The sequence below is a fragment of the Artemia sp. Qi Xiang Cuo genome, chromosome 6, assembly GCF_049724085.1.
Source record: "Artemia sp. Qi Xiang Cuo chromosome 6, ASM4972408v1, whole genome shotgun sequence".
In the NCBI taxonomy this organism is placed as follows: domain Eukaryota; kingdom Metazoa; phylum Arthropoda; class Branchiopoda; order Anostraca; family Artemiidae; genus Artemia; species Artemia sp. Qi Xiang Cuo.
The window spans coordinates 83,709,244-83,735,829 of record NC_142799.1 but is presented as its reverse complement, the minus strand read 5'-3'; the positions used below and the strand labels follow the sequence as shown (position 1 = coordinate 83,735,829).

Sequence of the window (26,586 nt, the reverse complement as noted above, 5' to 3'; positions counted from 1 at the left end):
TACGATTAGCTTATTGCTAAGTACTTTACTTCTACTTTTAAAATCAATGTAATTAGTACAAATTCTCGCATATCTAAATAGTTTGGAATAATACGATGAACATGTTATATTTGAATGTATATTACTTTTAAGTAATAGGAAATTAACTATTTCAAAATCAAAATCTTCAGTTTTACTATATATTTTAAAAACTAATGTATTATTATGTGTAACATTAATATCTGAATCTAAAAAATAGTCATGATTGCCATTCCCATTGTTGGATTCCAACTTTAACTCTGGTGGATATATCTTATTTGAAATCTCTTAAAAAAATAATGTTTATAATTTATAATTTTATAGTTTAATTATAATTTTAAGCAGTGGTCTATGAATGTAGATTGGCTGAGAAGTCCTACGGTTAAAAAATCGACGAGCTCATGACCAAAAAACCAGCCGGTTACTATGAAGGAATACAGCTTCTCACTGGCTCCTCTGTAAGGCAAAGTGTAAGCGTATACGACAAATCTTGGAATAAGCTCGACGCAAATGCTATTAATGAGTATTTTGCTAGTATTTGCAGAAGCAATCCACCAATTTCCAGTGTTCCCCCCCCCCTTGGTTGTTCTATTTGAAATATCTGTGATTTTCCCTCACGAACTTGCAAAGGTTTTTGAGAGACTTGACCCCAATAAGGCAACTTATCCTGGAGACATTCCAGCAACCCTGTACAAAGAAAAGGCAGCCTTTCTAGCTGAACCTCTGACTGCCTTTTTAAACCAATGTATTTTGCGTTTAATCTTTCCGGATGATTTAAAAATAAATCAGTTGTAACGCCAATCCCTACACTTTCGAATCCAAAAGGGGTGAGTGACCTACGACCTATATCTTTGACCTCTATTGTATCTAAAGTTTTCGAACATTTTCTAAAGAAATGGTTACTAGAAGATTTCTGTGATAAAATAGATCCCTGTCAGTATGGATTTATCAATGAATCTAGCATAGTACATTATCTCATCAAAATTTTGGAAAAAGCCCTGGAGCATCTAGAAAATAAGGAAGCACTTGTAGAATATTGCCAGCAGACTTAGAAATGGCTTTTGACAATTTTAGAGCTTTTTCAATTCGGATAGTTTACAGTTTTTTACACAGGCGGCAACAATGTGTTAGTGCTGATGGGATACAATCGGATTTTCTTGAGGTTTTCTGTGGAATACCCCAAGGTACCACGACGGGACCTGTTTTGTTTTTAATACTGTGTAACAAAATTGCAGATTGGCATGAAAACAGAGCGAAGTTTGCAGATGATTTGTCACTGCTGACAAATCTCGTTTTTGAAAAAAAAAGTTCCTAGTCAAAGTGATATAGATGTGCCAATTGTAAATAACATGACAATTTTAGGTGTGACTTTTAACTCAAAAATGTCATGGATGGATCATGTAAATAATTGCACTGAGAAGGCGAATATAGCGTTGCGTAATCTAGTCACAATTTGGCGATTTGGTTTTAGTCGTTTTCAAGTGTTGAATTTTTATAAACTGTAGGTTCAAAGTATTTTAGAGTATGCTTGTCCTGTGTGGCATCTGGGGCTAAGTAAACAGCAAAGAAATGACCTTGAGAACGTCCAGGAACGAGCTACCTTTGTGATATTAGGTCTGGAATTCATGAATTATGATGATAGCCTTAAAATCCTAGGCCTAGATAGACTTGATGTCAGGCGACACCCGCTTACAATGGCCTTTGGACAGTAGCTTTTGGAGTCAAGCAGGCATCGAGATTTGCTCTCTAAACCGGCAAGAACAGGGTGTAATACAAGGCACCAGAATAAACTCGAGTCTTGTAAGCCAATGGCTACCAACCGATACAGACTGTCTTTTCGTCAGTATTTTGTGTCTCATTTTAATAAGTAAGTGACAAGGAAGAGTGATTATTTAAATTATATTGTGTCTCATTTAATTATTGTTATTTGACATAATAAATTCGTGTCGTAGGGTATCGTACCGTATTTTCAGTTTTATAAACACAAAAAAAATTGCTTACATGAAAAAATTCAAAGTGTATTTTATAAAATTGTACAGAACAATTGGGTGTAGAAAAACTGTTCATTTAAATTTAGATAGAAGAGAATATGCATTGCGTTAAAGATAAGTTAGCCAAAAAAAGTAAAAAAAAGTGAAGAAAAACAAATTTTATTAAAATTTGATTATCAGAAAAAAAAGTATTAGAAATTAGTTGACAGGAAAAAATACTTGGTGAAGAAAATAATATTTATTAAAATTTAATGAACAGAAAAAAATTGCTGTTCTATAAAATAGTTAGTACGAAAAAATAAATTGGTAAACAAAATATCCATGAGTCTGGGAACAGGTTTTGTAAACAAGTTTCTATGATATATTGCCCTAAAGTTAGTCTCTTTTAAAGTACAGTCTCTTTTAAAGAGGTTTATTTGCCATGAATTAGGAATACCCTCGATATAACATCACCAATAAAGTAATTAAAACCAGGGGCACCAGTACCAATTGGCGGTAGAGGGCTTTTAACCTTTTATATTCATCCCCTTTACATTTTAAAAATATCATTTCCTAGGTATTTTCCTTTAAAATGTTATTATTTTGTATTCTCATTGACAAAATAAAAAAAAAAGAAAAAAATGTCTATTCCTAGATTCTGGAAAATGCAAATAAACGCTTTTCCCCAAAATATTTTCAAGAGTTTATTCGAGGGTACTTGTTAAAAATTACCTCAAACAGAACTGCAATCACAGCCAGGCCATCTCGTTTTTTCAAAGCTTCTCCTACTGAACCATATTTACTGTTGCGATGAACAAAGTGAATCTCTGATGGATATCTGAAATGAAAAATAAGTCTTTGAATAAATAAAAACTCAAATAAAATTCTTAAAATTGAAAACCTTATTTTCCACGGGGGGGGGGGGGTATCCGGGGGGGGTATTTTCCATGAGAGTATTATTCGGGGAGATATTTTACCCGAAGGGTGGTGTTTTAGGGGGGTTAACACCGGTCACCCTTGTATCATGTAGGTTACTACAGATGGCGGGGGCAGACCAAGTGAGCAGGAAATAATAATAAACTAAGTTCACTAAAGGTACTTCAGAAGGTAAAACCTTCTGATGTACGCCTAGTGGACAATACCGAATACTTTTTTGTGAACGGGGTTTGATTACCTTTTGAAGGCTTTCTTTGCTTAAAATAATATTTGCTTTTTTGGAATAAAAGTTTTGTCTATTTTGAATTTTCTTGGTTCTAACGCAAAGTTTGGATCCATACTACTGAAATTAAATTTAAAAAATGGTACTTCAGACGGGAAAACCTTCTACATACGCCTATTCAATGCGTTCTCGAGTGCAAGGGGTGAATTGGTACTAGGTGCTACATAGATCGATACCATACCAAGTCAGCGGGAAGTAATTACTCGCACTATTCAACTCCCTGAAAATATATCTAAACTAACAAAAACTCCATTAAATGAATGTCAAAATTCCAAACGACCCCCTGAAAAAAGGCAACTATAGCTTAAATTAAGGACAACTAAGAAAAAAACATGCTCATTGTTTGTTTTGAAACCACAAAAAACAAATGGAACTACAAGGAAAGTAATAAGTGACATACCATAATATTAATATCTCTTTGCTTTCGATACACTGGACAAAATGGTCAAAATGTCATGTTTGAAATTATTTTGCAGCAATTTAAGATCAACTGAAAGACTTGAAAATTTCATGAGAATCCACTGGTATCATTTTCAAGTTCCTAAGGTTTATACTATTTGAGAATACCTATAGCGTTAAAAGTAACTCAAATTCTTGATACTGTATAAATATATCGCAGAAATTAAGTAAATATTTATACAGATAATTGAGACTGACATGTTGAGAATGACTTTCCAATATTGGCAGTAGAAAGGTGGATTTGGCTTGAAGGGATATAGTAGGCTACATAAAAGATAACTCCCGACTAAAAAATTATTCAACCTCTATCACTTCTGACCATATAAACTATAAGAAAAAGTCACATCCATGCAAATCAGTCGTAGAACCCTAAAATTTATCCGAGCATTCCCTATTTCGAGGTTTCCTAAGCATATTACAAGTGCAATAACCTAGCTGACAGGAGAACCAAAAACAGCTGCCAACTGCACTAAAGCCACCTATTTCCCGCCTATATAAGAATTTTGACTCGTTAACCTATGATTTCATGACTCCCATTCCCAATACCGTAAAGCCCCTGCAATTTCAGAAAGGCCACCATCTGAATCCACATTTGGCAGTCATTCCAAATGCCAATGAGTCTAGTTGGATTCTTTTTTTTTTTTTTACAAACAAACCAGGTAGAGGTACACCTATCAAACCTTTTCTAGTCCGGCTAGATATTTCAGAGCTATGGAGCTAAACTACTTGTGTTCACCGGTATCACGTTCCTTGGGTATGAATCGGTGCTATGTGTATCTATCATAAAAATGTGGGTAGAAAAATCTTGGGATTGATGAGTGTGTTATAAGGAGTGGTTTTGATTAAGAATGAAAACAAATTTATATTCAAAGTCACTGATATTGCGGTGAGTGATAATGAATATATAGTGATACTTGTTTATTTTGAGGGCACTCGACTGAACAAAATCCAATTATGAAACGAACAAAACTATCTGATCCCCTTGTAATAACTGTCTGAGCACTATAAAAAGAAACATGTAAATAGATGCACGACTTAGTTTGCGGCTAAGATAAAACTTTGTTTCTTCTATAACCTGCACTAAGGAAGATATACTTGAAATCGTGAGCTATTTTTCCGTTAATTGGTGAATTACAAGAAATGCCTCCATGTCCGAATAGTATATCTTTTGTTCTTTTTCTTTGGATGGTTATCCCGGACAGAATTTAACACAGCAGATGGTCAAACCAGAAAACTAATAAAAGCACTAAATAAGAAATTTCAAGATCATTGGCAATCAGGGGTTATAACCCTAAACAAACATTGAGGATACTTATAGCAGTGAGTTACTTTTATTGGCAACTCTATTTTTTATAAAATTATATTTTACTCTTATGGCAAGTTATATGGTTTCACTCATATCTTTTTTAAACTTTGTTCAATCAAGTTTTTCTCGTACCGAATCCGGTGGAGTTGATATGTCAATTGAAATATTTAGTTTTTTCTTTGAATACTAGATGGCAGGCAGAAAATCTTCCCCTTGCTTCTACCCACAGGGGTCTTACAGTTTATATAGACAAAAAAAGGAATGTGAGCAAATCAACAAGACAAGTGTGGACAACTATAGCAATTAATAACTGTTTAGAATTCACTTTCCTCGTCAAATGTTGATTTGTGTAATATAGTTCTTACGTAGCACTTATTACTACCTCGGAAGGTAGTTGAGGTAGTTGAGCATGTTGTTTAGCTGTGTAAATGGAACTTAAATTCCGGATTATGATGAACACAATAATAATGTTTTCTTGCACTCCTATTACTGTTTTCAGTGACTTTTCTGAATTTAAAGTTTTATACTTAGCTGATAGGGTTTTTACAGATCTACAGCCAAAAATAAGGGTCTAGGGAAGTGTTTTTCAACCTTAAATCTTTAATACCTCTCTAGATTTGAGTTTTAAAGATTTTGGAAAAAATTGGACGTAATTCAATAAACTTCTAGTTTTGATAGGATAATAGTGATAATGATTTGATATTTACTACCTGCCATAACTACAAAAGTAAGAGCAGATTATTTAAGGTGGAAAAAAATCTTAAAAGAAAAGTAAAAAAAAAAACAAGTTAAAAACACCCTAGCTTTAATTAGTAGATAAAATTTCTCAAGTTGTTAAATTCAACCAAAATACTGAAAGAGAGCTCAAAACAGCTTTTATAGTTTTAACTATGGTCGCATCCTTGAAAATTTTTATTCGCCTTGCTCAATAGTTCTTCTGATTGAAAACGATTATTGATTTAACAGAATTTGAAATATAACAAATATACAGCACAGAGAAGTACAGAGAAACAGTTAAGTATTTTTTGCCTCCATTGGGTATTCATTTCGTTATAATTAAGCTTTCTGTCAAAATGAAGGTTAAAGGGGGAGAATCACTCTCATATTAATCTGTATTTTTAGATAAGCCAGTTAAATTTGACTTCAACCAGATAAGAAGAAGCTTACTTACCCTTTACCATCAATTGTATGTTCAGATCCATCCTCATCGTCTTCTAAGTTCCAGTGAAAATGAAACTGTTCAAATTCATATGTGCCATCTAAATCAGCACCACCAATTGTGATTTTTTCACCATCTGAATCCCTGGCATTTGCTTTCGTTGACGTAGTCACGCTTGCTTGAGCTAATAAGGAACGAGTGATGCAATTAAAGTAAAAATAAAGGTTCAAGGATCATTAGCATATCTATAAGTACAGGCAGTGGACTTTAAGTACATTGAAAAAGCTGAAGCATACATTAAGCCGGTCCCCTTAATATTTACTCGAGTAGGGGTTCAACTTTGGAAAGGAATCCTATATTTCAAACGCTTGCCAAAGACTAAGGCTGTACCTGGGAGGTTTACTAGTTTGAAAAAACCCTTCCTAGGAAACAAAATAAGTAAAAAGAATATGGCTTGACTTTAAAATGCAGTTGGAGCGGGAATGAGTCAAAATAAGGGAAGCCCATGTACTGGGCATGCAGATTATCGAATGCCAAAAGAAATCCAGCAAAAGAACTATTGTTATAAAGCTTTTAAAAGGATGCGGTAAATCGTTAAAGTGTAACCTACTGGTAAACTGTGCCATACTAAAAAATAAAAACACAAGAAGTTGTTTTTTATTTTTAAACTGTGTTACTCTTAGAAAATAAATGTTAGTTTTCGCGTGAGGAGAGAAACGGTATGAAAATGATGGCAAAAAAGCTTTCTGCTGAACTGCAAAACTCACTTTGAATTCGTTGTTTCCTGATTTGGCGATTCCATTATACGAATTTAATGTACCAAAATGCGACTCTATCACACGGTTCATGGTAACAAACTATAAGTAAGGAGTGAATTTGACCAATAGAAGTCTTAACTCCAAAATTTAATTTTGATAACAATTAATACATAAAAGTTTGCTTTTTATGCAGATTCCAAATGTATAAAAGTTATTAACTTTATATTTACACATCAAAAACTAAAGACCTGAGAATATTGGACTGATTTAAAAAAAAAATGGGGAAACTAATGAGGAAACTGATCAAAATATAACTATCACCATTGGATTCAGCATATCAGAGAGCCTTACTGTAAAATTTTCCAGTTTTTGTCTACAGAAATATGAAATTTTGCCCCTTTTTTCACAGGAGTAAGATCACTGAAGAGCGTTTGTTTGTTTTGCTCCTGTGGAGTATAGCTTTAACCTGATGGTCGTTGCAAATTTGAAAGAGGGCTAATTTGAACGGAAATTAAAAGCTCTACTTTTAAGTGACCAACAGGATTGTGCTACGGGAAAGTGGCATTTTCTACCATTTTATTGCACCAAGCCACAATTTCACTCCAAAGTGGACTAAAGTGCTATTGATTAAAATTTCTGAAATGACCAATCCATTCAAAAGTATCAAAAACAATATATTGCTTACTAATTGCATAGGAAGTAATGAAGTGAATGAATGCTAATATTTTCGTGAAAAGTCACGTTGCCTATACAGGACAAATAGTTAATGTGGACATTTATCTTATTGCTAGGTGAGAGGAGGTGTCAGATCACTAGAAGAGGGCATTTCATCGCCCAAGCTGTATAACTTTCCACGAGCCTTCCGATAAATGTAAAAATTGATATGGAGGGGGGAGGAAGTAGAAATTTATTTCTCTTCTCGCAATATTTAGACTAAGCCTAAATAAGATTATTACGGGGTGATACCTTCTTTCTTATTGCAGAAAGTTGTTTCTGACAATTATTCTAATTATACCTAAGTAAGATAAAAACATAGTATTTTATAAGCAGATTTGGGCTATATATTTGCAAATTAAGGGGGGTCTGCATGCAAAATGTGTTGGCTACAATAATTCTGGATATTATGAAGAAAAATTGCTTTCTGACTTCACACTGTCAAAACACTTTACTCTACCACTTTTCTTGTCTTTTCTCACGCTAAGGTAAAAGAAACTAGCGAAAGAAACCGGTTTACAGTGCGCCAATGTATTAACAACTTGAGCGGTAGTGGGCGTAACGCTCCTTTTTTTTTTTTTTTTTTTTTTTTTTTTTTTTTTTTTTGTTGCAAGGGGGAATTAATGAAGCTCCTCTCATGGAGACAATGGTATTTTATGTAGCATAAGACAATAAATTCAAATGCCTGGAGGAGGGTTTGGATGACAAGTTGATTTTCACTTTTTTTTTTCAGTGATTTTATTGGTAATTTTCCCCTTTCCTATTCATATGCAATATTTCAATTAATTTAAACATATATACACAATGTATTTAAGCCTCAGTAGGCCTAAAGGTTGCGATGGCTTTGGCAGCGTAGCAGATCAAATGTAACGCAGAATTTCAATCCATTTAACAATCATGACCTTCTCCGTCCACACAAAATTCTGTAATGAAAATACTATCAAGAAATAATTCAACAAAGCTATAATTCCTCAAAATTTTGACAAAACATTCAAATTTTGTCCTAAACTTTGTCCAAATTTTTTCCTAAATAAGAAGTACTGCTGAAACACTAGGGCCTTCGAATTTGAACAAAAACCTTTTTGAAAGCCCTAGAAAGGTTTTGTACATCAGTCCAGGTGTTAAGCAGGGGACCTTCTCCCTCAGATACATAATAAATTCCGTTCATCTTAAGTTTTAGTGCCGCTCTTTACTTTCTATGTAAAACATGTTATGTTATTTTTAATTTATCCTATAGGATTAATTCTTACATTTTATTTCAGTTGATTCTTTTCTTCTAGCTTTTGGGGGCTGGGGTTGAGTAATCAGCAGGGTACAATAAATCTCAAAGAAATTACTTTGCTTGCTTATTCAAAACAAGGCGTTCTTTTCATCTTACATTTTTTATTCTGACTTCCATTTTCACTCCATGTTGTTGAAATTGAATTGAACAAAAAAACCTTAAAAGTAATTCAGATCTTATTTTGACTAAGGCGTTCTGTCATTTTTAAGTCTGCTTTGTCTTAAAGTCTAAATATTTTTTCTTTATTTACTTTTATCGCATGCTGACCAATGGCCTGGGCAAAATTGGTACCGATATCCTGATTTACGTCCTTGAAGAGAGTGCCATGCGTCGTTGGGGGCAAAGCACCCGACACTTCCCATATGTTCTCGAGATTTCTCCTTGAAACCATTTAGACCTGGTTTGACTCTGGTTGAGCTTACGTAGTCAAACCATTAACCCCTTACCAAACAAATAACTAGTACCCCTTTCCTTAGGATTCAAACAGTTCGTGGTAACGAACTGTAAGTAAGGAGGGACCTGGCTCAATAGTAACTGAAACTTTAAAAACAGAATTTTGATACCAATAGATATATCAAAACAATCGGATTTTTATGCTGATTTCAAATATATAAGTTTCTTCAAGTTTACCTTTCAAAAGTTACAGGCCTTAGAAAATTTGCCTTATTTTCGAAAAAAGAGAAAAATTTGTTTCGACTTTTGTCTAAAAGTCATAGAATCTTCATAGCCTGGGGCAATATCTGGACCCATTAGGTGGGGGAGGGCATAATTATTAAGCTAATGAGTAAATGTTTCGAAAGAGTGGTCAATGGAAAACCGAATGTTGCTATTTTTTATAGTGTTTCGTTCAGACTCGAGATGATTGTGCAGAATTACTAACAGCTATGTAAACTCATCTTTCTAGTCCTACTCAGGCTTTGAATTTACCGTACCTACCTGTTTTCCCGGTATTCGTAATGATAAGTTCAATGGAATCAGAACCATAGTTTGTAAACAGCAGATCTGGCATGTCCTTTGGCATAGCGTTTGCTGTTATAATATCCACAGGAGATTGTTGATTGCCTAAACAAGGATAGATGTTAAAACAAAAAGACAAATTCGCAACAATAGACAACCGTTTCCCAAAGGTGAGGTCACCAGGTCACCAAAAATGTTTCTGTGTCTTAAAAAAAAATTGCAAGAACCTCTTATTTTTACTGTTTTTGTAGGTGGGCAGCTCGAAAAACTAGCAAAGTTCTAAATTACACAAAGTTCTGTCATTCAAATAGCAGAATTTTTGAGAGATAGATTTCAATCTATAAAAATAATTTTGATTTCCAAAAAAAATCAAAGCAAGCTCAATTCTCATAAAACCTAGTTTTTCAGAATTCTATAAACATAGTAAAATATCAAGAATCAATTTATTTGAAACAATTTTTCAACAATAATTTACATAAGTGTGAAGCAGTAACATCTGTTCGTTCGAAGTTTCAACTTCACTCTTTACTTTCCAAGAAAAAAATTAATTTTTTTAATTAATTGTTATTTGGGGGGAGGGGTTCAGAAATATACACAAAAAAACCTTATGATATAATTTTGTCCATCTTAGCCGAAAAAAATAACCAAGTCGACACGATTTTTTTTTGAATAGGGGATTAAATAAAGGTTTGCTTGGCATCTCTCTTAACCTTTTTCTTAAAAACAAAAATCTGAAATTTGTCACAAAACAGTCCATAGACTATGTTATTCTTGGCATTTTTGATGAGTTTTAGACATAAAATTCAACTAATAATGAAGTATTATTGTGTATGAAATATACACGGATTTAACAAACCTGAACGCCATTAATAAAATTTAAGATTTGCAGTTAATATTGTTTTTTGCAATTTGTGTTATTATCATTGTAATTTATTCTGCCGCATTGTTACAAAGAATTGTGAATTTCTCACAAGAAAGCATACTTTCTTTGACTTTAACTCTTCTTGGACTTTAACGTTTAAAAAAAACTTATTGTTGGAATCATCATAACCGAAAATCCTATAATGACTAATTACCCCACTTTTTTATTGGAGCACTGAAGTACCTCCTTTTTCTTCTTCTTTTTATTTTTTCACCGCCAGAGGGGCACAAGAAAAATAAGTAGCGATTTTAAAAATTATGTTTAGGCCAAGATCCGAGCGTGGGTTACGGCGAGAAGAACCAAGAATCCAAACCACTTGACCATTACTCTAATATAATAATGTTAGTTTCTTATTTATTCCATTTGTTGTCCCCAGTCACTAGTTTAATACGTACTAAAAATTTATGACACTAAGATAGCCTTGAACTCAAAGACCTATTACCTCTCAATGCACTTTTTTATGCTCTTTTCAAATACAAATAGACATGAAAGAACATTGATATTATCAAGATCTTTGGATAGAACCTTTAAATATCTTACTACGCTATTGCAGTTGCTTGCTAGTTCCTGTGCTATCAAAGAAAAGGTGGTCTGTTCTCCCCTAAACTTTGAAAACCCATTTTTTGGACTTCCTTCAAACGGAAATACTTCTTTTTGGTGTATTCATTGAAAAATTGAAAAACAATAAAATACATTTTTCCCCTTAAACTGCTGTAAATTGACGCCACTAGTCTAGCCTAAGACTAGCCTAAACATTAAAATTATCCTTGCTCTGACAGTCAGCAGATAATTTATGGAACTTGGGTAGTTCTGAAGACAACCTTGCCATTCCATGACGTATAATTAACAATTCAATGGGGAAAATCCTCAGATTATACAGTGAAGCACAACAAAATACCTCTAGGTATTTCGGTCACATATACAGTTATCCAAATATCCAGAGATTGTTGGGTTATCTGCTGATGACGGCCACTGTATATGTTAATGAAACATCTAGTGAATAAATTGTTGTAGTTCATTGTCTAATTAAACGATTCTTCCTATGATCTGTTATTCACATTTTAGGAACATTATTAAGGGAGCTGGGAGGAAGAATGTACAAGATACGGGATCTTAAACCTCAGGTTTAGGGCATTCAATTATGAAGAATTGTTGAAAAACTATAATAGTTTTTGAAAAGCATTCATAAAATCTTCATCAGAAGGAGTGAGGTGCTGAAGGAGAGACAATCCACATGGTGAATAAGATTAGTCTAGTTCAGTTTTAGTCTCATCACTGCACTTATCTTTCTTTTTTTAATCTCGTTTCTTTTTTTAAATCTATTAATGTGCACTATATAAAAGCTGCATAAAGTTTAATTCTATTAAATGATCAGCAAATATAGGAAGAGAGCGAAGAAAAAACTCACCAACACAAGTAATACCATTCGAGAAGAATTTTTTACTGCTGCATTGACATGAATACGAGCCGCTATCTCCAACTTTACATTTAGCCTTTTTATCTCCATTTCTAGTGCACGGGTTGGGAACACACGGATCTAAAAGTAAATATACTAAAAATCAAACACAAATCGAAACACCTTTTACATACAGTAGCCTGTTTGTATATTCGAGTGGATTCTTCCTTTATAAGTATGAAAAAGTGAAAAAATAATTCGAAAGAGTGAAAAAGCTTTGTAATGATTTTTTTAGCTATGAGTTTTACTGGTTGCGCATTCGAGCTAAGAAGTGGCAAGTATCTCTCACAACCCTCAAGGCCATTGAGATATTTCAGTCAAAGAGCTTCAGGAGGAGCGAATGTCTGGTCTAGTTCCACCTCATCAGCAATGACAAGCTGTTGCGCCCCACTAGCAGTGTCGGTTTTAGACCCAAGCAGTCAAATGACGGCTTGGACACCTTCTCCGAATATCTTCATATTTATCCCACAAAGACGATCTATGGCTTCAACTCAAACAGAGCCAGCTGGAAGCAAAACAGCGGCGGACCAAAGATTTGATGGTTTGACACTTTGTCAGCAATAAGAAGCTGTTGCACCTCACTAAGCAGTCTCGGTTTTCCTCCCAATTAGTCAAATTCACCTTACGATTGCTTAGACATCCTGCTGTGGATGTCTTTATATTTGTACCACAAAGATGATTTATGACTTCAACCTTAATTGAATCAGCTAGAAACAAAACCGTGGCGGACCAAAGAAGCGATTGTCCGACACTTCGTCAGCAATGAGAAGCTGTTGCACCTCACTAACAAGTCTTGGTTTTCCACTAAAGTAGTCGAATACACCTTACGATGACTTGGACACTTATTGCAAATGTCTTCATATTTATCCCATAAACCCATAAACACGATCTATGACTTCAATCCTAACAGAGTCAATTTGAAACAAAACTGTGGCGGACCAAAGAAGCGATGGTCCGAAACTTCGTCAGCAATGAGAATCTGTTGTACCTCACTAAGCAGTCTCGGTTTTCCACTAAAGCAGCCGAATGCACCTTACGATGGCTTGGACACTTATTGCAAATATCTTCATTTTTATCCCACAAACCCATAAAGACGATCTATGACTTCAATCCTAACAGAGTCAGTTGGAAACAAAACTGTCGCGGACCAAAGAAGCGATGGTCTGACACTTCGTCAGCAATGAGAATCTGTTGTACCTCACTAAGCAGTCTGGGTTTTTCACCCAAGCAGTCAAATGCCCCTTAAGATGGCTTTGCCACCTGCAGAGCTAGCTGGAAGCAAAAGCACGGTAGACCGGAGAAGCAATGGTCCGACAGTCTGTCCGAGTTCCTGACGATAGTAAACATCAGATTAAAAGCAACTAGTATACCTGTAGGAGTAGGAGCTAGACAATAGCCTAGGGTAATTGTCGGGAATGTAATGACATCAATTTTTAATTAGCCGAGGTACAACTAGGCTTTTTTCTCCTGTACATGTTTGCTTTATGACCTTTTAAATTAACCAGACTCCAATTTTCGGTAAAAACAATTATATTAAAAGACCTAGGATAGGATAGATCTGACAAAGTTAGCTAAAGCACCTCCACATTTAATGCTCGAAATCTGTTTCCATATAGCTTAATCTTTTTTAGATATTTAAAATTTTTTTTGATAAGGTAGAAGATATAATAATTCTCTAGCGAAAATGGCCCAAATTTTTCCAACTGACCAAATTTTTTTCCGACTCTGAAACTTTTCCAACGACTATCACCGTGCTCTAGTTTCATCTGGATTTTAGAGGGCAAACTGAAAAAGAATAAAATATTCAGTCAAATGAAAAATACTAGAGTCAAATAAAGATCAAACTTAAAACGAACAGAAACAACAATCAATAAATAAATAAGACACAAAACTAACAGAAATTACTGTGGAAAACTAAGTCAAACTAAAAACGAAAAGAACAGAAATTACAGCAAACAGGAGAAGGGCTAACACCCCTAAGCCTTCTAGAGATTGGAACGTCGTTCAATCTTTGCTGGAAACGATTCTTATTTTGAACAGTATGTTGAAATTTGTCATAATATAAAAAAAAAAAAAAAAGAAAATCAGCATAACATTTCATTATAAATGAAAAGAACTAATGCATGCAGACTGAAAGTATAATATATCTTGATGATCATACCTGGATGTCTGATTATTTTTGGATTTGTTAATGCTATGAAAGAGAAAATATCTAAATATAATTTTTTACTTTTATATTTCCTGGAAGTTAAAACTTTATACCTTAAACCTGAACAAAAATAGTGTCTTTGGGTTTAGTTCAACATCCCGCTCAACATTCCCTACAAAAATCAACCTAATACCCTAAACAATTCTTGAAGTATTTTAGGTTCACCCTTTTCACAACCCAAGTGTAGAGTGTCTTTTAATTTAGTTGAACGCCCTCCTCAATTTTTCTTCAAAGTTTCAACTTAATACCCTAATCTATTCCTGAGATACACCATCTCACTCAACATTCCCTAACACTCTCAACTTAATACCCTTAGCTATTCCTGAAATATTATAGAATTGAGCTTTTAATAACCTGGATACACCCAGTGTCTTTTTATTTAGCTTAAAAATCCCTCTTAATGTTTTCTGGAAGTTTCAGCTCAATATCCTTAGCCATTGCTTAGATATTGCGCATATTTCATTTTAACAGCCTGAATACATTTTGTGGGTTGATCTAGTTAACATCCTCCTCAACAAGCCCTGTAGCTTTTAACTCAATATCCTTAGTGGTTCCCGAGATCTTGTGGATAAATCTCTTTGACAACCTAGATGAACATAGTTTCTTTTGATTTGGTTTTAAATCCGCTTTAAAATACCCAAAATCTAGTACCATTAGTCAGTCCTGAATTACTGTGGACACACCTTTTTGACAACGAAAATATCACACCGGGATACATAAAAAAGAACGCATCATTGCTACCCATGTAAAATAGAGACTTTCCTTGTTTTATTAGATGGGATAGAAAAAGCTGTAAATCTCTTTTCAAGGATGTTCAACGACAGATGTTCTTAATGGTGTATTTTCTGTTTCCATTTGACGTCATGTTTTAGGGGTTTCACACTCTTTTGGAAAATCCTCAAAAATTGACTTCATTCATTACAAATTATTATTTGATTGAATATGAATAATAGTCATCATATTTGAATTAGCCTTACTTAAGAAATTTTTCTCCCTAGACAGCTTCTATAGTAACTTATTTTAATCTTTTGGTTACTATGGGCTACGGTTCACTTTTTACCAGGTTGCAGCTACTGCTGCATCCTTTAGGAAAGAATGTGTCACTGTGTTTTTCAATAATTCCAAACTTGACTCAGGACTTTCATTTGATAGAAATATATTTTGTCCCTGTTTCGGCCAAAAATCGTGAATGAAGGCACAATGCAGCAGAAATCAGAATTGTTATGTGGTACAATCCCCAATTATTGATTAAGAAGGACAGAAGAAATTTAAATTTTCGTCCCAAAGGGCCCTATTACAGTGTTCAATGACTACTTCTTCAGTACAATCACCTCCATAAGAAATAGAGAAGGATTTACGCACAACCCTCACCAAATTTATCGGAAAAAAGCAAAATGTGATGTTTTTACATACAAAAAATTTAAATTTCCCCAGTAATGGTTTTGAACATAATTAATGCAGTAGAAAAATTTTCATCAAGATAGGGTTTCTTTTGGACCCTTTTATAGGTAATTTAGATTTAATGAATCTTGTGAATTTATAGCAACGATAAAAAAGTTTCTTATGTTTGCATAGTTACCAAAATTTTGAGTTTCTTGCAATTTTTCTTACAGTTGTGAGTTTTCCTCACAATTCTCTCTGTGAAATTTAGTGTTTCTATTCATATTGAAACAGGTGGCTTTTACCTACCGTTCATTACCACAGTCTGTTGGGAAAGAAACAAATTCAGCCTATTTTTTAATATCCTTCATTTTTTACTCGATATTATGAATAGATGTGTTGAGAGTAAGTAGCTGTACTTCTTAACTTCAAGTAGCATAACGCTGTCAAGATTACAAAAAAGTGGATTTGTTTTCATACATTTGATTGAATTGAAAGGGGTCAAGGCTAAATCATTTAAACCACCTTCATACTCAATTAAGAATGATTAATTTTTGTCTTCCTTTGTCCTCTTCACTATCTTCTAAGATGCTTTTAGTGTAAGTTCCGAACCATAGATGGACGCAGCCTGAAATTTGGAACGGACTTTGAACACTTTTTTGGGCAGGGGTCTGGAATACTAAATAAGGTTTTGTTTTTATTTATTCATTTTTCCTAAGAATATTTGGGCTTTTGAACCAGTTTTATGGTAAATGTGCTTTCTGTGTTAATGCATTTCTACTATATCTTGGTCATATTAAATATTTGAATTTGAAGCTTTTTAAGCTTTGATGAAATTTGAATAATATAGAGCTAAGACAAACTGATAGCAATGAAGAACAGTAATCGTCTCCTAAACACGTAATTCGTGAAGAGGGGAAATTGCGCAAAATACCCTTCAAATAACCTGAGAGCTGAAAAATCGGCTATCAAAATGACGGGAACGAACAGCGGAGTTGCCTTAAATACGAAACTTATTTAATCTTACCATAATGAAAGGTGTCTACAAAAACTTGAAATGTAGTTTTAATACTAGAAAAAATAAGTTCATAAGCATGTGGGAACTTATTCTTTTTTTCCTTTAATATAGGCTGATGCAAATTTATCAAACAACGTATTCAATCCGAATCTCTCTTATTTTTTCTGTCTCTTGCTCTGCTGTAAGTTAGTGCACATATAATCACAAATACAAATTCATGCGAACGGATACAAAAGGCCTTGCAGATCTACAAGGATATATTTATGCACACATACCAGTGCTCACATTACACACAGGCAGAATAACAAACATTCCTTTTCAGAGGTACATGCACACATGACAACATGTGAACAGAAAGCAAAAACGAATGCGCAGACAAACTAAGAACACATCCAGTGCACACGTACCATCCAAAGGACACATACGCATAAGCGTGTTGACAAAACAGCATATAGACAGACTACTACTACTACTACTACTAACAACTCACCGCAGGACGAAGCCACCTGAGGCCAACACAGCTACGCACGTTCCTCCTCCACCCCAATCTATTCAAAGCCTCCCTTTTTATACCAGTCCAGGAAGGCTTTAGGTCCATTGTTATTTCTTTAATGGCGTTCTCCCACCCCATGCGAGGAGAGATCATAATCCACTTATTCGCAGACGGTTGTCAAACAAGGGCCATCTTTGACAATCCGTTCACCTTTATGCGCGGAATATATCCTAGCCATTTCAGCCTTCCCTTCATTATACCTCGAGAACGCAGTATTAAACCAAAATTTTTGTACAGCCTATTGTTTGAAATACGGTCAGTCAGCCGGATACCCAGAACAATCCTTAAGCAATTTCTCTGGAAAACATCTAGAAAATCTTCATCAGCTTTATGGAGCGCCCATGCTTCAAAGTCATATTTGACCTCTGTCATCACTGTAGCTTCTAATATTCTCATCTTCGTTTGCAGACTTATATTCCTATTCTTCCAAACTTTTTTTTAACTATGAAAAAACACCCTGAGCCTTGGCTATTCTATATTCAACATCTTCACTGCTCCCACCATCTTTACTAATAATACTACCAAGGTAAGTGAAGCTGCCCACCTGATCAATCTTTTCATTACCCAACGTCACCTTTTCATCTTCACTTATTCCTAGACTTAGTGACTTAGTCTTCCTAACATTAATTTTCAAACCAATTCTAGCACCCTGAACTTGCAAAACCTCTAATACCTCATTCATTTTGCTCACACTTTCATCTAGGATGCTTAAATCATCAGCATAATCCAAGTCCAGGGGACTTTTTCCTCCCCATTTGATTCAGTGGTCTCCCATTGCCTTTCCTGTGCTCCTTAAAACAAAGTCCATCAAAATAATCCATACAAAGGGAGATAGAACACAACCCTGCTTAACTCCTGAATACAAAACCAGCTGCTAACCTCATTTTCCACCTGAAACGCAGTAATGTTATTCTCGTACATTGCACTAATTACTTTAATGTATTTGCCTGGTGCACGATACAAGGCTAAGATCTTTACTAAAACTCTTCTATTATCTTATTCAAATGCTTGCTCGTAATCTATAAAACTGATGACTAAAGTTCTTTGAAAACTCAAACGCTTCTCCCTTATTAGCCTAAGAATGAAAATTTAGTCAACACATCCTTTACCTTTTCTAAAACCGCAATGCTCTTCTCTTAAAACTTTGTCTGCAGCATCTCTCAGTCTGAAATGTATCATATTACTAAGTAATTTACTACCTACAGAGACCAGAATAATGCCTCGATAATTACCACACTCACTTTTATCACCTTTCTTATAAAGTGGGTTAATTAAGGTTTTGTTAAAATCGTTAGGTACTTCCCCTTTTTCAAAAATCATATTCATAATCTTAAGTAACTTATTTCTAACCTTAGAGCCACCATATTTAAGAAACTCATTTACCACCCTATCTGCACCTGGAGCCTCATTATTCTTTAATCCTTTTAGTACTGTTGCTAATTCCTAATAGACAGACCTATGTCCATTAACATCCGTACACGCTCTAAGAAATACACATACGCACATATACACAAATACACATACACATACATGCGTTATCGTATTTAAGGCCTAAATCGAAAGCACGCCATTTTTACTAAACGTAGGTAACTAAGATCTTGAACATGAAGCAGGAAAAGTAAATAGGAAATTATAAATTTTTACTTACTTCTTGCACACATATTTTGTGGAACCCTTTCTCCTGGATTCAAGCAATTTATCGTTACTATATCAGTTTGTCCACTTGTCTCAAAAACTGTAGCAGAAACAAATCTAGTTTCCTTACTTACAAGCATTCCTCCTATTCCGCCAGAGAAAAATCTGTAATTTCCTCTTCCGTTTGATTGGTCGAAGCTTGGCTGAATGTAAGCAGCAGGGTAATAATTTTGAAGATCACTTTCCGACCTAGAGTAGAAAAGAAGGCAAATAAGGGTCGTAATACAACCACCATCTCTGGCTTCTTTTCTCTTTCAAAGTCTCTTTGTTCTTTAATTTTCAGTAATTTACTGATATTTGCCTTTTTGAAATCTAACTTGGTAGATTGTATGACGTTTTTAAAAATTACATTGCAATGATTTAATTTCCATCTTAGAACGTTTTCGGAAGCGCTTTAGAGTGTAGAGTTGCAGACCAATGTATAATTGGTGTTAAATAGGAACTTACTTCTTTGACATAGTTTTTCACCTTCTTACACTATCTTCTGCTCTTTCACAAAGTTCTGATCATAAACTGGAATTTGTTCAAAACTCTCCTCTTACTTTTTAGTCACTTTGAAAGACCATTTTTAAGTGGATAAATTCTTTTTTGTAAGAATAATCTGATTTGTAGAATTTATGATGAAAATAATGATAATTTTTAGCTGAATTTCCTATTTTATTATGTTTCTTTCTGTTCTTTTATGAAGACACCATCATTTTTAATCATACATTAGAAATTTTTGGAAAGTTGTTTTGAATTTCGTTTTCGTCTAGTCACCGTAAATACCCCTAACTAGCTATTTTTACCTGAAAAACTTAAATAAAATGAGGAATCTTCCAAGGAAAACTATCTTGAAGCTTCATTCGAAAATAAACTCATAATAAAAAATTGAAACACTTCAAATATATCTAACCGCATACTTTAGTTGTATGTCAGGTTTCTCAGTGGAATAAATAGATCACACGACTCAATGCTTCAATGGATATTTTATTTATACAATAGAGAAGATTTAGCCGAGAATATGAAGCCAATACCAAACTATGGCCATAAATTTCGAATAAAATTAAAATTACGCAAAGCAAACCAAGCTTTTTATTATTTCTACTGGCTTAAGCTAACAAGGACAGTGAAGACGGAGTCTAACTTTTTGAACTGGTTGTGTGGAAATATGATTAACCACATACAAGACTGTATCTACGGAGGAGAGGCTAGGGCGTTTGAACCCCTCCCCTGCCCCAAAATGTTTGTCTGACTCGTAAAATCGTAACCAAAATGGATATATAAAACTCTATGCGTTTTTTTGATTTTTTTTTGTGAACCCCCCGCTAATAGAAAAAAATCCTTGTGTAAAACACAACCCTGAAAAAAATTTCTGGAACTGGCCCTGACCACATATGCGGTTTTAATAAAATGAAGAATAAATTGATGTTTTAAATTTTCATGAAAAAGATCTCAATAAGCAGTCATGTAATTTTAGCTCTTAACAGGTGTCGAAATTTGAAGTAGGGAAACATGGGTGTAAAACGGGTTAGCTTTCCTTTGAACATCTAATTGTCTTAGGGAATTAACAAAATATTCATATTTGAATTTTAACCGAGGAAAAGTATTGTAAACTTTAGCGAGTAAATTTTGCTTACTTATTTTGACAGTGCAACGTGGCAACACTGAATAAATGAAGAACAAAAATCACTCTTACTTTTATACACGTTTATTGTGGCTCAAGCACTGTGATTTTACTAGAAACTTACGCTGTATCAAAGGCATGAAAGACACTATCCCCAAAAGTGTTCAAATCCATATTGCCTTGCATTTCTTCCACAGACGCTAAAATCTTCGGCTAATTCATAGCAGGTTGGTGCGACAGTTTGTGTAGTGATGATGGTCTTCTGTTTGGTAATGGTGGCAACGGGTCGCACAAAGAAACTACTGACTGGTTCAAAAATTACCAGCGTAGTGCAAAAGAAAATGGTGAAAAGCATCTAAAATTACATATTTACATATATACATATATACAATTATATTACATATAATTACAAATATAACCAAAACCTTGTGGAAAGTTACATGCAAAAAATCTTCAGTCTTGTTATTCCCTCCTTCCAAAGAAAAACAAGCCTAGCCTCACGGAATAGAATCTGTGAATTATCTTAAGCTCCTTTAATAGCCATTTGGTTAGCTCGGACACGAAACTATTGTCAAAAATATGTTCGTTAGGGTTCATTAGGGTTGAAAAGAGGATTCTTTACTAGATTAAACAAAAAAAAAAAACTTTTTCAACTGACAGTAGACGAACAGATATTATTCGCTATATGAAAGAAGTCTATCAACTGCTCAACGCCTCTGCTTTTAACGCAAAAGTTTGTGTACTACTTCAAAATGTTGAGTTGTGACAGAGTGAAACTTTAGCGTAAAGAGTGAAGTGTTGAGAACGGGACAGTCCCTTTCGTATAGGGAGTAATTTCTGTTTGTTTTAAGTTTTAATATCGCTCCTTCACTTTCAGTTGAAAAAGCTTGCTTTTTTATTTGGTAATTTTTTGTAGATAGGAACTTGAAACCTCTACAGTAGGGTTCTCCGATACACTGAATCCGGTAGTGTGATTTTCATTAAAAACCTTTTCATTTTAAAGTGTGCTTGAAAAGGTGTACTGAGCACACACTTCTCAGTAGGGGACTCCCCAGGCCAGTCAGCGCGTCCCCAGGTGGCAGATAGGGGAACGCCCTGCAGATATGCAGGGTACCTCATGGGTAGTGAGGCGCGGACCAAGGGGGGACTCAGTCTCTGGGGGGTTTGAAATATAGCTGGAGCACCTTCGTCTGGGGGCCATTTATTCGGCGTATGGATACGTCCCGTCAGTCGAAAACCTTCCACCAGCAATGGGTTAAATTGCTGGTGTTTCAGGACGCCAAAAGGACACACTATCGGTAATAGATACAGTCGGCCTCTGCTAGGGACAGAGAGGAGTGGCTTACTGCTGTCCCGAAGCCAGCCAAGAAACCCCTTCTTTAATTTTAATGATGAATATGAAAAAGAGATCAAATATGAGAACCAGTGATACCGCGTCCGGGGCAGCCGACGATTCGACGACCGTGAATCGTGCGAATATATCTACGTTGACAATTCCAACCCTGGAGGCCATTGTTTCTCCAAAAATAACTATGTCAATAGGTACCCTCAACACTAGAACCCTCGCTAAACAAGGAAAAACAGACCTACTCCTAAGAGAGATAAAACGGTACAGCCGGGACGTTATAAGTCTAGCCGAAACCCATCTCCCGGTCACTGGTGAAGAGAAACATGGAGATGTCACCCTTCTACTCTCGGGACATAATGATGGCAAACATCGACAAGGTGTAGGTTTCCTACTGTCTAATAAAGCCAGAAAATCTTTAATCACCGTAACCCCCCTCACGGAACGGATCATCATGATCTGCCTGAAAGGTTCACCCACCAACATTACAATTATTCAAGTATACGATCTGGATTTCAGCAGAGACTACGAAGAGTCTGAAAACTTTTATGTCCAGCTTCAAAGTCTAGTTGATTCTATCCCTAAAAAGGACATAATCTTTGTCATTGGTGACTTCAACGCCATCGTTGAAAACAACCCCACCAGACACAAAGATGTAATGGGCAAATTTGGACAAGGAAAAATGAACAGAAGAGGGGAACGCCTTATCAAATTTTGCAGAGACAGCGATTTAGTCATTACAAACACACTGTTCAAGCACAGACCTCGCCGTAAGACATCCTGGACCTCACCGGATAAAAAAACTAAAAACTTAATAGACTGCATCCTCGTGTCTAGACGTTGGAAAACGTCCGTCCTAAACACGGTCACGCTAGCTGGTGGTGACTTTGACAGCGACCACTCACTTGTCATGTCTAGGTTCAAAACAAGACTAAAATCAGCATCAAAGTTGTCTAAGAAAACCCCAAAAATTCGAGTAGATCACCTAAAAGACGAGAACAAGCATATGACCTACATCACCACTCTATCAAAATAATTTTCGGAGCTCACGTCGAGCTCTCCACCTATCCTGTCTAAGGAAGATATTGACAACCTGGTGACTGGCGGCACAAATATCATATATGATGTCGCTCATTTCACAATGGATACCCAAAAAGCCAATCAAAAAACCTTGGATAACAGACGAGATCATCTCCCTCTGCGACGAAAAGTGCCAACTCACGAACGAGCAAGATAAAGAAAGTAGGGACCGATACAAGCAACTCAAACGGGCTGTAGAGAAAACCATCAGACGTGCTCATCACGCTTTTATTAAAGAAAAGTGCGATCAATGTGAATCGGCCTTCAAAAAAGGGGACCCCCACTTCATCTATTGAAGAGTGCAGCAATAAGAAGGACATCAAAGCCTGTTCCCTTCTCGACGAACATGGAAACCAAATACAATCCACAGACGGATTCGGCTGTCGATGGAAAAACCATTTTAAAAATAAACTGAATTTGGCCATCCACTCAGAACCAAAAATTCTCGACAGCTTCCCCGTAACCTCTACAGGCCCAAGTCCTCCCCCTCTTCGCTCTGAAATTGAAGCAGCTACCAGAGATTTGAAAACAAACAAAGCTGCTGGCCCCGATGGAATCCAGCCTGAACTACTGAAATTTAACTGCGAACCACTCCATGACCTTTACCATAAAATTGCCACAGCTGCTTGGAAAAAAGGTCACTTCACCTCACCCTGGTGCAAAGCCACGATAGTCCCCCTGCATAAGAAAGGCTCTAAAGCCGTCTGCAACAACTACCACCCAATAAGTCTTACCAGCCACACCGCAAAAATCCTTACAAGAATCATGCTCGGGCGTATACGAGCCATTTCCTCAATGGTCAATCAGGAACACCAAGCCGGCTTCCAACCTAATAGATCAACAATTGATCAGATATTCACTATCCAGCAGATAAAGGTATAGCGAGCTTGGCCACAGCATCTACCACCTTTTCATAGGCTTTAAAAAAGCTTTCAATCTCATATGGAGAGAAGGTCTATGGCACACCCTTCTTCACTTTTGGATCTCATCCAACCTGGTCTCACTGATCAAAGACATGTATAAGAAGTTCAGAAGCCGCGTCATGACTGCAGAAGGACTTACCAAGAGCTTCAAAACCTCTACTGGAGTGCTTCAAGGTTGCCTGCTCTCACCGGAGCTGTTCAATCTCTTCCTATCTGCAGCCCTTTCACTCACAGACAACCCACCAGGCGCCCTTGTCGGAGAAGTGTTGATAGACAAACTAGCATATGCGGATGACATATACCTAATAGCCGAGTTCCTTCAAGATCTACAATCCCAGGCTAACAGCATTCACTCGTCTACCAACCTCTTCGAGATGGCCATAAACAGCTCAAAAACGAAAGCCATGCGCTGCTCGCGCAAGCTCGATTCACAGGTAAATATCAGCCTTCAGCTAGGTGGAGATACCACTAAGTGGGTGGAAGACTTCTCCTACCTTGGGAGCTTACTTACTTCGGATAATAAACAACTCAAAGACATCAAGAGGCGCCTGACACTTGCGAACTCCAGTTTTAAAACTCTGATGCCCATCTGGAGGAATGAGAACTTAACAACAATTCTCAAAACGAGACTCTTCCACTCCCTCATTATTCCGATCGCCATTTATGCCTGTGAAGCCTGGACGCTTAAAACAGACGATCAATGTTGCCTAGCTGCCTTTGAAACCAAATCTCTGCGACGCATCGCTGGTATCACCTACCACGACAGAATTTACAACTCCAAGCTTCTCCATAATCTGAAAGTCAAATTCATAATGCTGGACAAAATAAAACTAAAACAACTCAAATGGCTTGGACATACCCAACACCTGGCTAGCACTCGTCTCCCGAAGATAGCTTTCGATAGACGAGTACACGGTTCTCGCCCCAGAGGTCGACCTCCGAAGAGATGGAAAGAAAATTTCTCACCCTACAACTTGCCACAACTCCTCCGCCTGGCCGACAACAGAAGCACCTAAAGGAGGCATATCAATGAACTTGTTAAAGAAGAGGCCCCAAAACGACCTTCAAGGACGGATGGGACATAAGTCAAGTAAGTCAAGTTAAAAATCAAGCAAATTTTTCTGAGACTCGTAGTCTTTGATGGATAAAACTAAGCTGAATAAATCCTACATATTTGGAATTGGCATAAAAATCCGATTCCTCAGATATATCTATTGGTATCAAAATTCCGTTTTTTAGTTTCAGTTACTATTGAGCCGCGTCGCTTCTTAGTTACAGTTCGTTACCACGAACTGTTTGATTAAAAGTATAATACTTTTCTTCAGTGGCGTCCACATAAATTAATACTTTGCTTCAGTGGCGTCCAAATAAATTTTAATTGAGGAGGGAGAGGCTGAGCCAGAAACAATTATTCTTTGGTTTTGTAGAAAATTTGTGGATTTTCAAATAAAAAAAAACGAACTTTCTATTATATGTTTGAGTTTCCGTGGAAGATAAGTTCAAACAATCCTTATACTTATACCCCTGCACGCACAGACTGATATATGAACAAATCAAAATCAAAACAAGGTAGCCTACATGCCAAGTTTAAGAAATCGATTAGCAAAACTGAATTTTAAATATCAGCTGCTTATACAATTTTTAGCTAAGCTAGTTTGTGCTTGTTTAAGTTTCTAGTTGGCTCTTCAATTGTCAAGGGATCACTTTGTTTTGTGTAATATACTCAAATGACTGTAGTAATTCTTGAAGTATTTTGGCAGAAAATAAACGCTGAAAAAGTTATCAAACAGTTTGGTATGGTATGGAAACTATAAGTATGGAGCAACTCGGTCCAATAGCAACCAAAACTCTAAAAAAAGAATTTTCATAACGATAGATACATCAAAAGAATTGGACTTTTATCCTCATTCCAAATAAGTAAAAGTAATTAAGTTTAATGTTACCCCTCAAGGGCTACATCTACAAAAAGTGGTACATCCTCAAAAAGTCATGTTATCTTAATAAATATTACACCATTATATTCAGCGTATCAGAGAACCCCTACTGTAGGGGTTCCAAGCTCCCATCAGCAAAATTGTGGAATATTCTGTTCGTTTTTTCTTTGCCACAGGATGATCATGGGGGCATGTTTCTATGGATTTTTTTTCGAGGGGTGGTTGTATCAAACCAGTGAGCCTAGAAGATTGGAAGAGGGCTCAACCGAACATAAATTATAAGTTCTAATGCCCTTTTTAAGTGACTAAAAAGTACTAGGGAGGGGGGTCTCCCACCTCCCTTTTTTTCATAAAATCATCTGATCAAAATTTTGAGACAGCCATTTTGTTCAGAATAGTCGAAAGGTCCAATAATCATGCCTCTGGAGAAGACATGAGTCCCCAAGGCCTATAGGGAAATACCTGTAAGTTATGAAATTTACCTATTATTTACTAATTATTATTGGGATGAATACAAAAATTTTTCGAGGGGGAATTTTCTGCAGGGGGGTATTTTCTACGGGAAAAATTTTACGTGGGGAGGGAAGTTTTCATTAGTAAACTTCCCAGGGGAAATTTTACAC

The 26,586-nt window shown here is 35.8% G+C and overlaps 2 protein-coding genes across 3 annotated transcripts in view; one reads left to right on the top strand and one right to left on the bottom strand.

Moving 5' to 3' along the window:
* Window positions 1-26,586, bottom strand: part of LOC148951685 (carbonic anhydrase 2-like) — a 62,748-nt gene that overhangs the window by 20,721 nt on the left and 15,441 nt on the right. The window contains exons 2-7 of one of the 2 annotated variants that reach the window (XM_089090425.1): window positions 20,806-21,036; window positions 19,029-19,264; window positions 12,173-12,301; window positions 9,822-9,947; window positions 6,144-6,315; window positions 2,721-2,826 (exon numbers count right to left, since the gene is read on the bottom strand). In XM_089090425.1, the coding sequence (XP_088946551.1) occupies window positions 2,721-2,826; window positions 6,144-6,315; window positions 9,822-9,947; window positions 12,173-12,301; window positions 19,029-19,264; window positions 20,806-20,867 (831 nt within the window). In that variant the 5' untranslated portion in view covers window positions 20,868-21,036. The remainder of the gene's footprint in view (window positions 1-2,720; window positions 2,827-6,143; window positions 6,316-9,821; window positions 9,948-12,172; window positions 12,302-19,028; window positions 19,265-20,805; window positions 21,037-26,586) is intronic. The other variant, XM_089090426.1, reaches the window with a different exon arrangement.
* On the top strand, window positions 22,214-23,062 carry LOC148951686 (protein CFDP2-like). The gene has a single exon (XM_089091187.1). The coding sequence runs from the start codon at window positions 22,214-22,216 to the stop codon at window positions 23,060-23,062; it is 849 nt and encodes a 282-aa protein (XP_088947313.1).

What these genes read in the sequence shown, in the direction of transcription:
- LOC148951686 (XM_089091187.1), top strand. Translation starts at nt 22,214, where the DNA reads ATGTCAATAGGTACCCTCAACACTAGAACCCTCGCTAAACAAGGAAAA.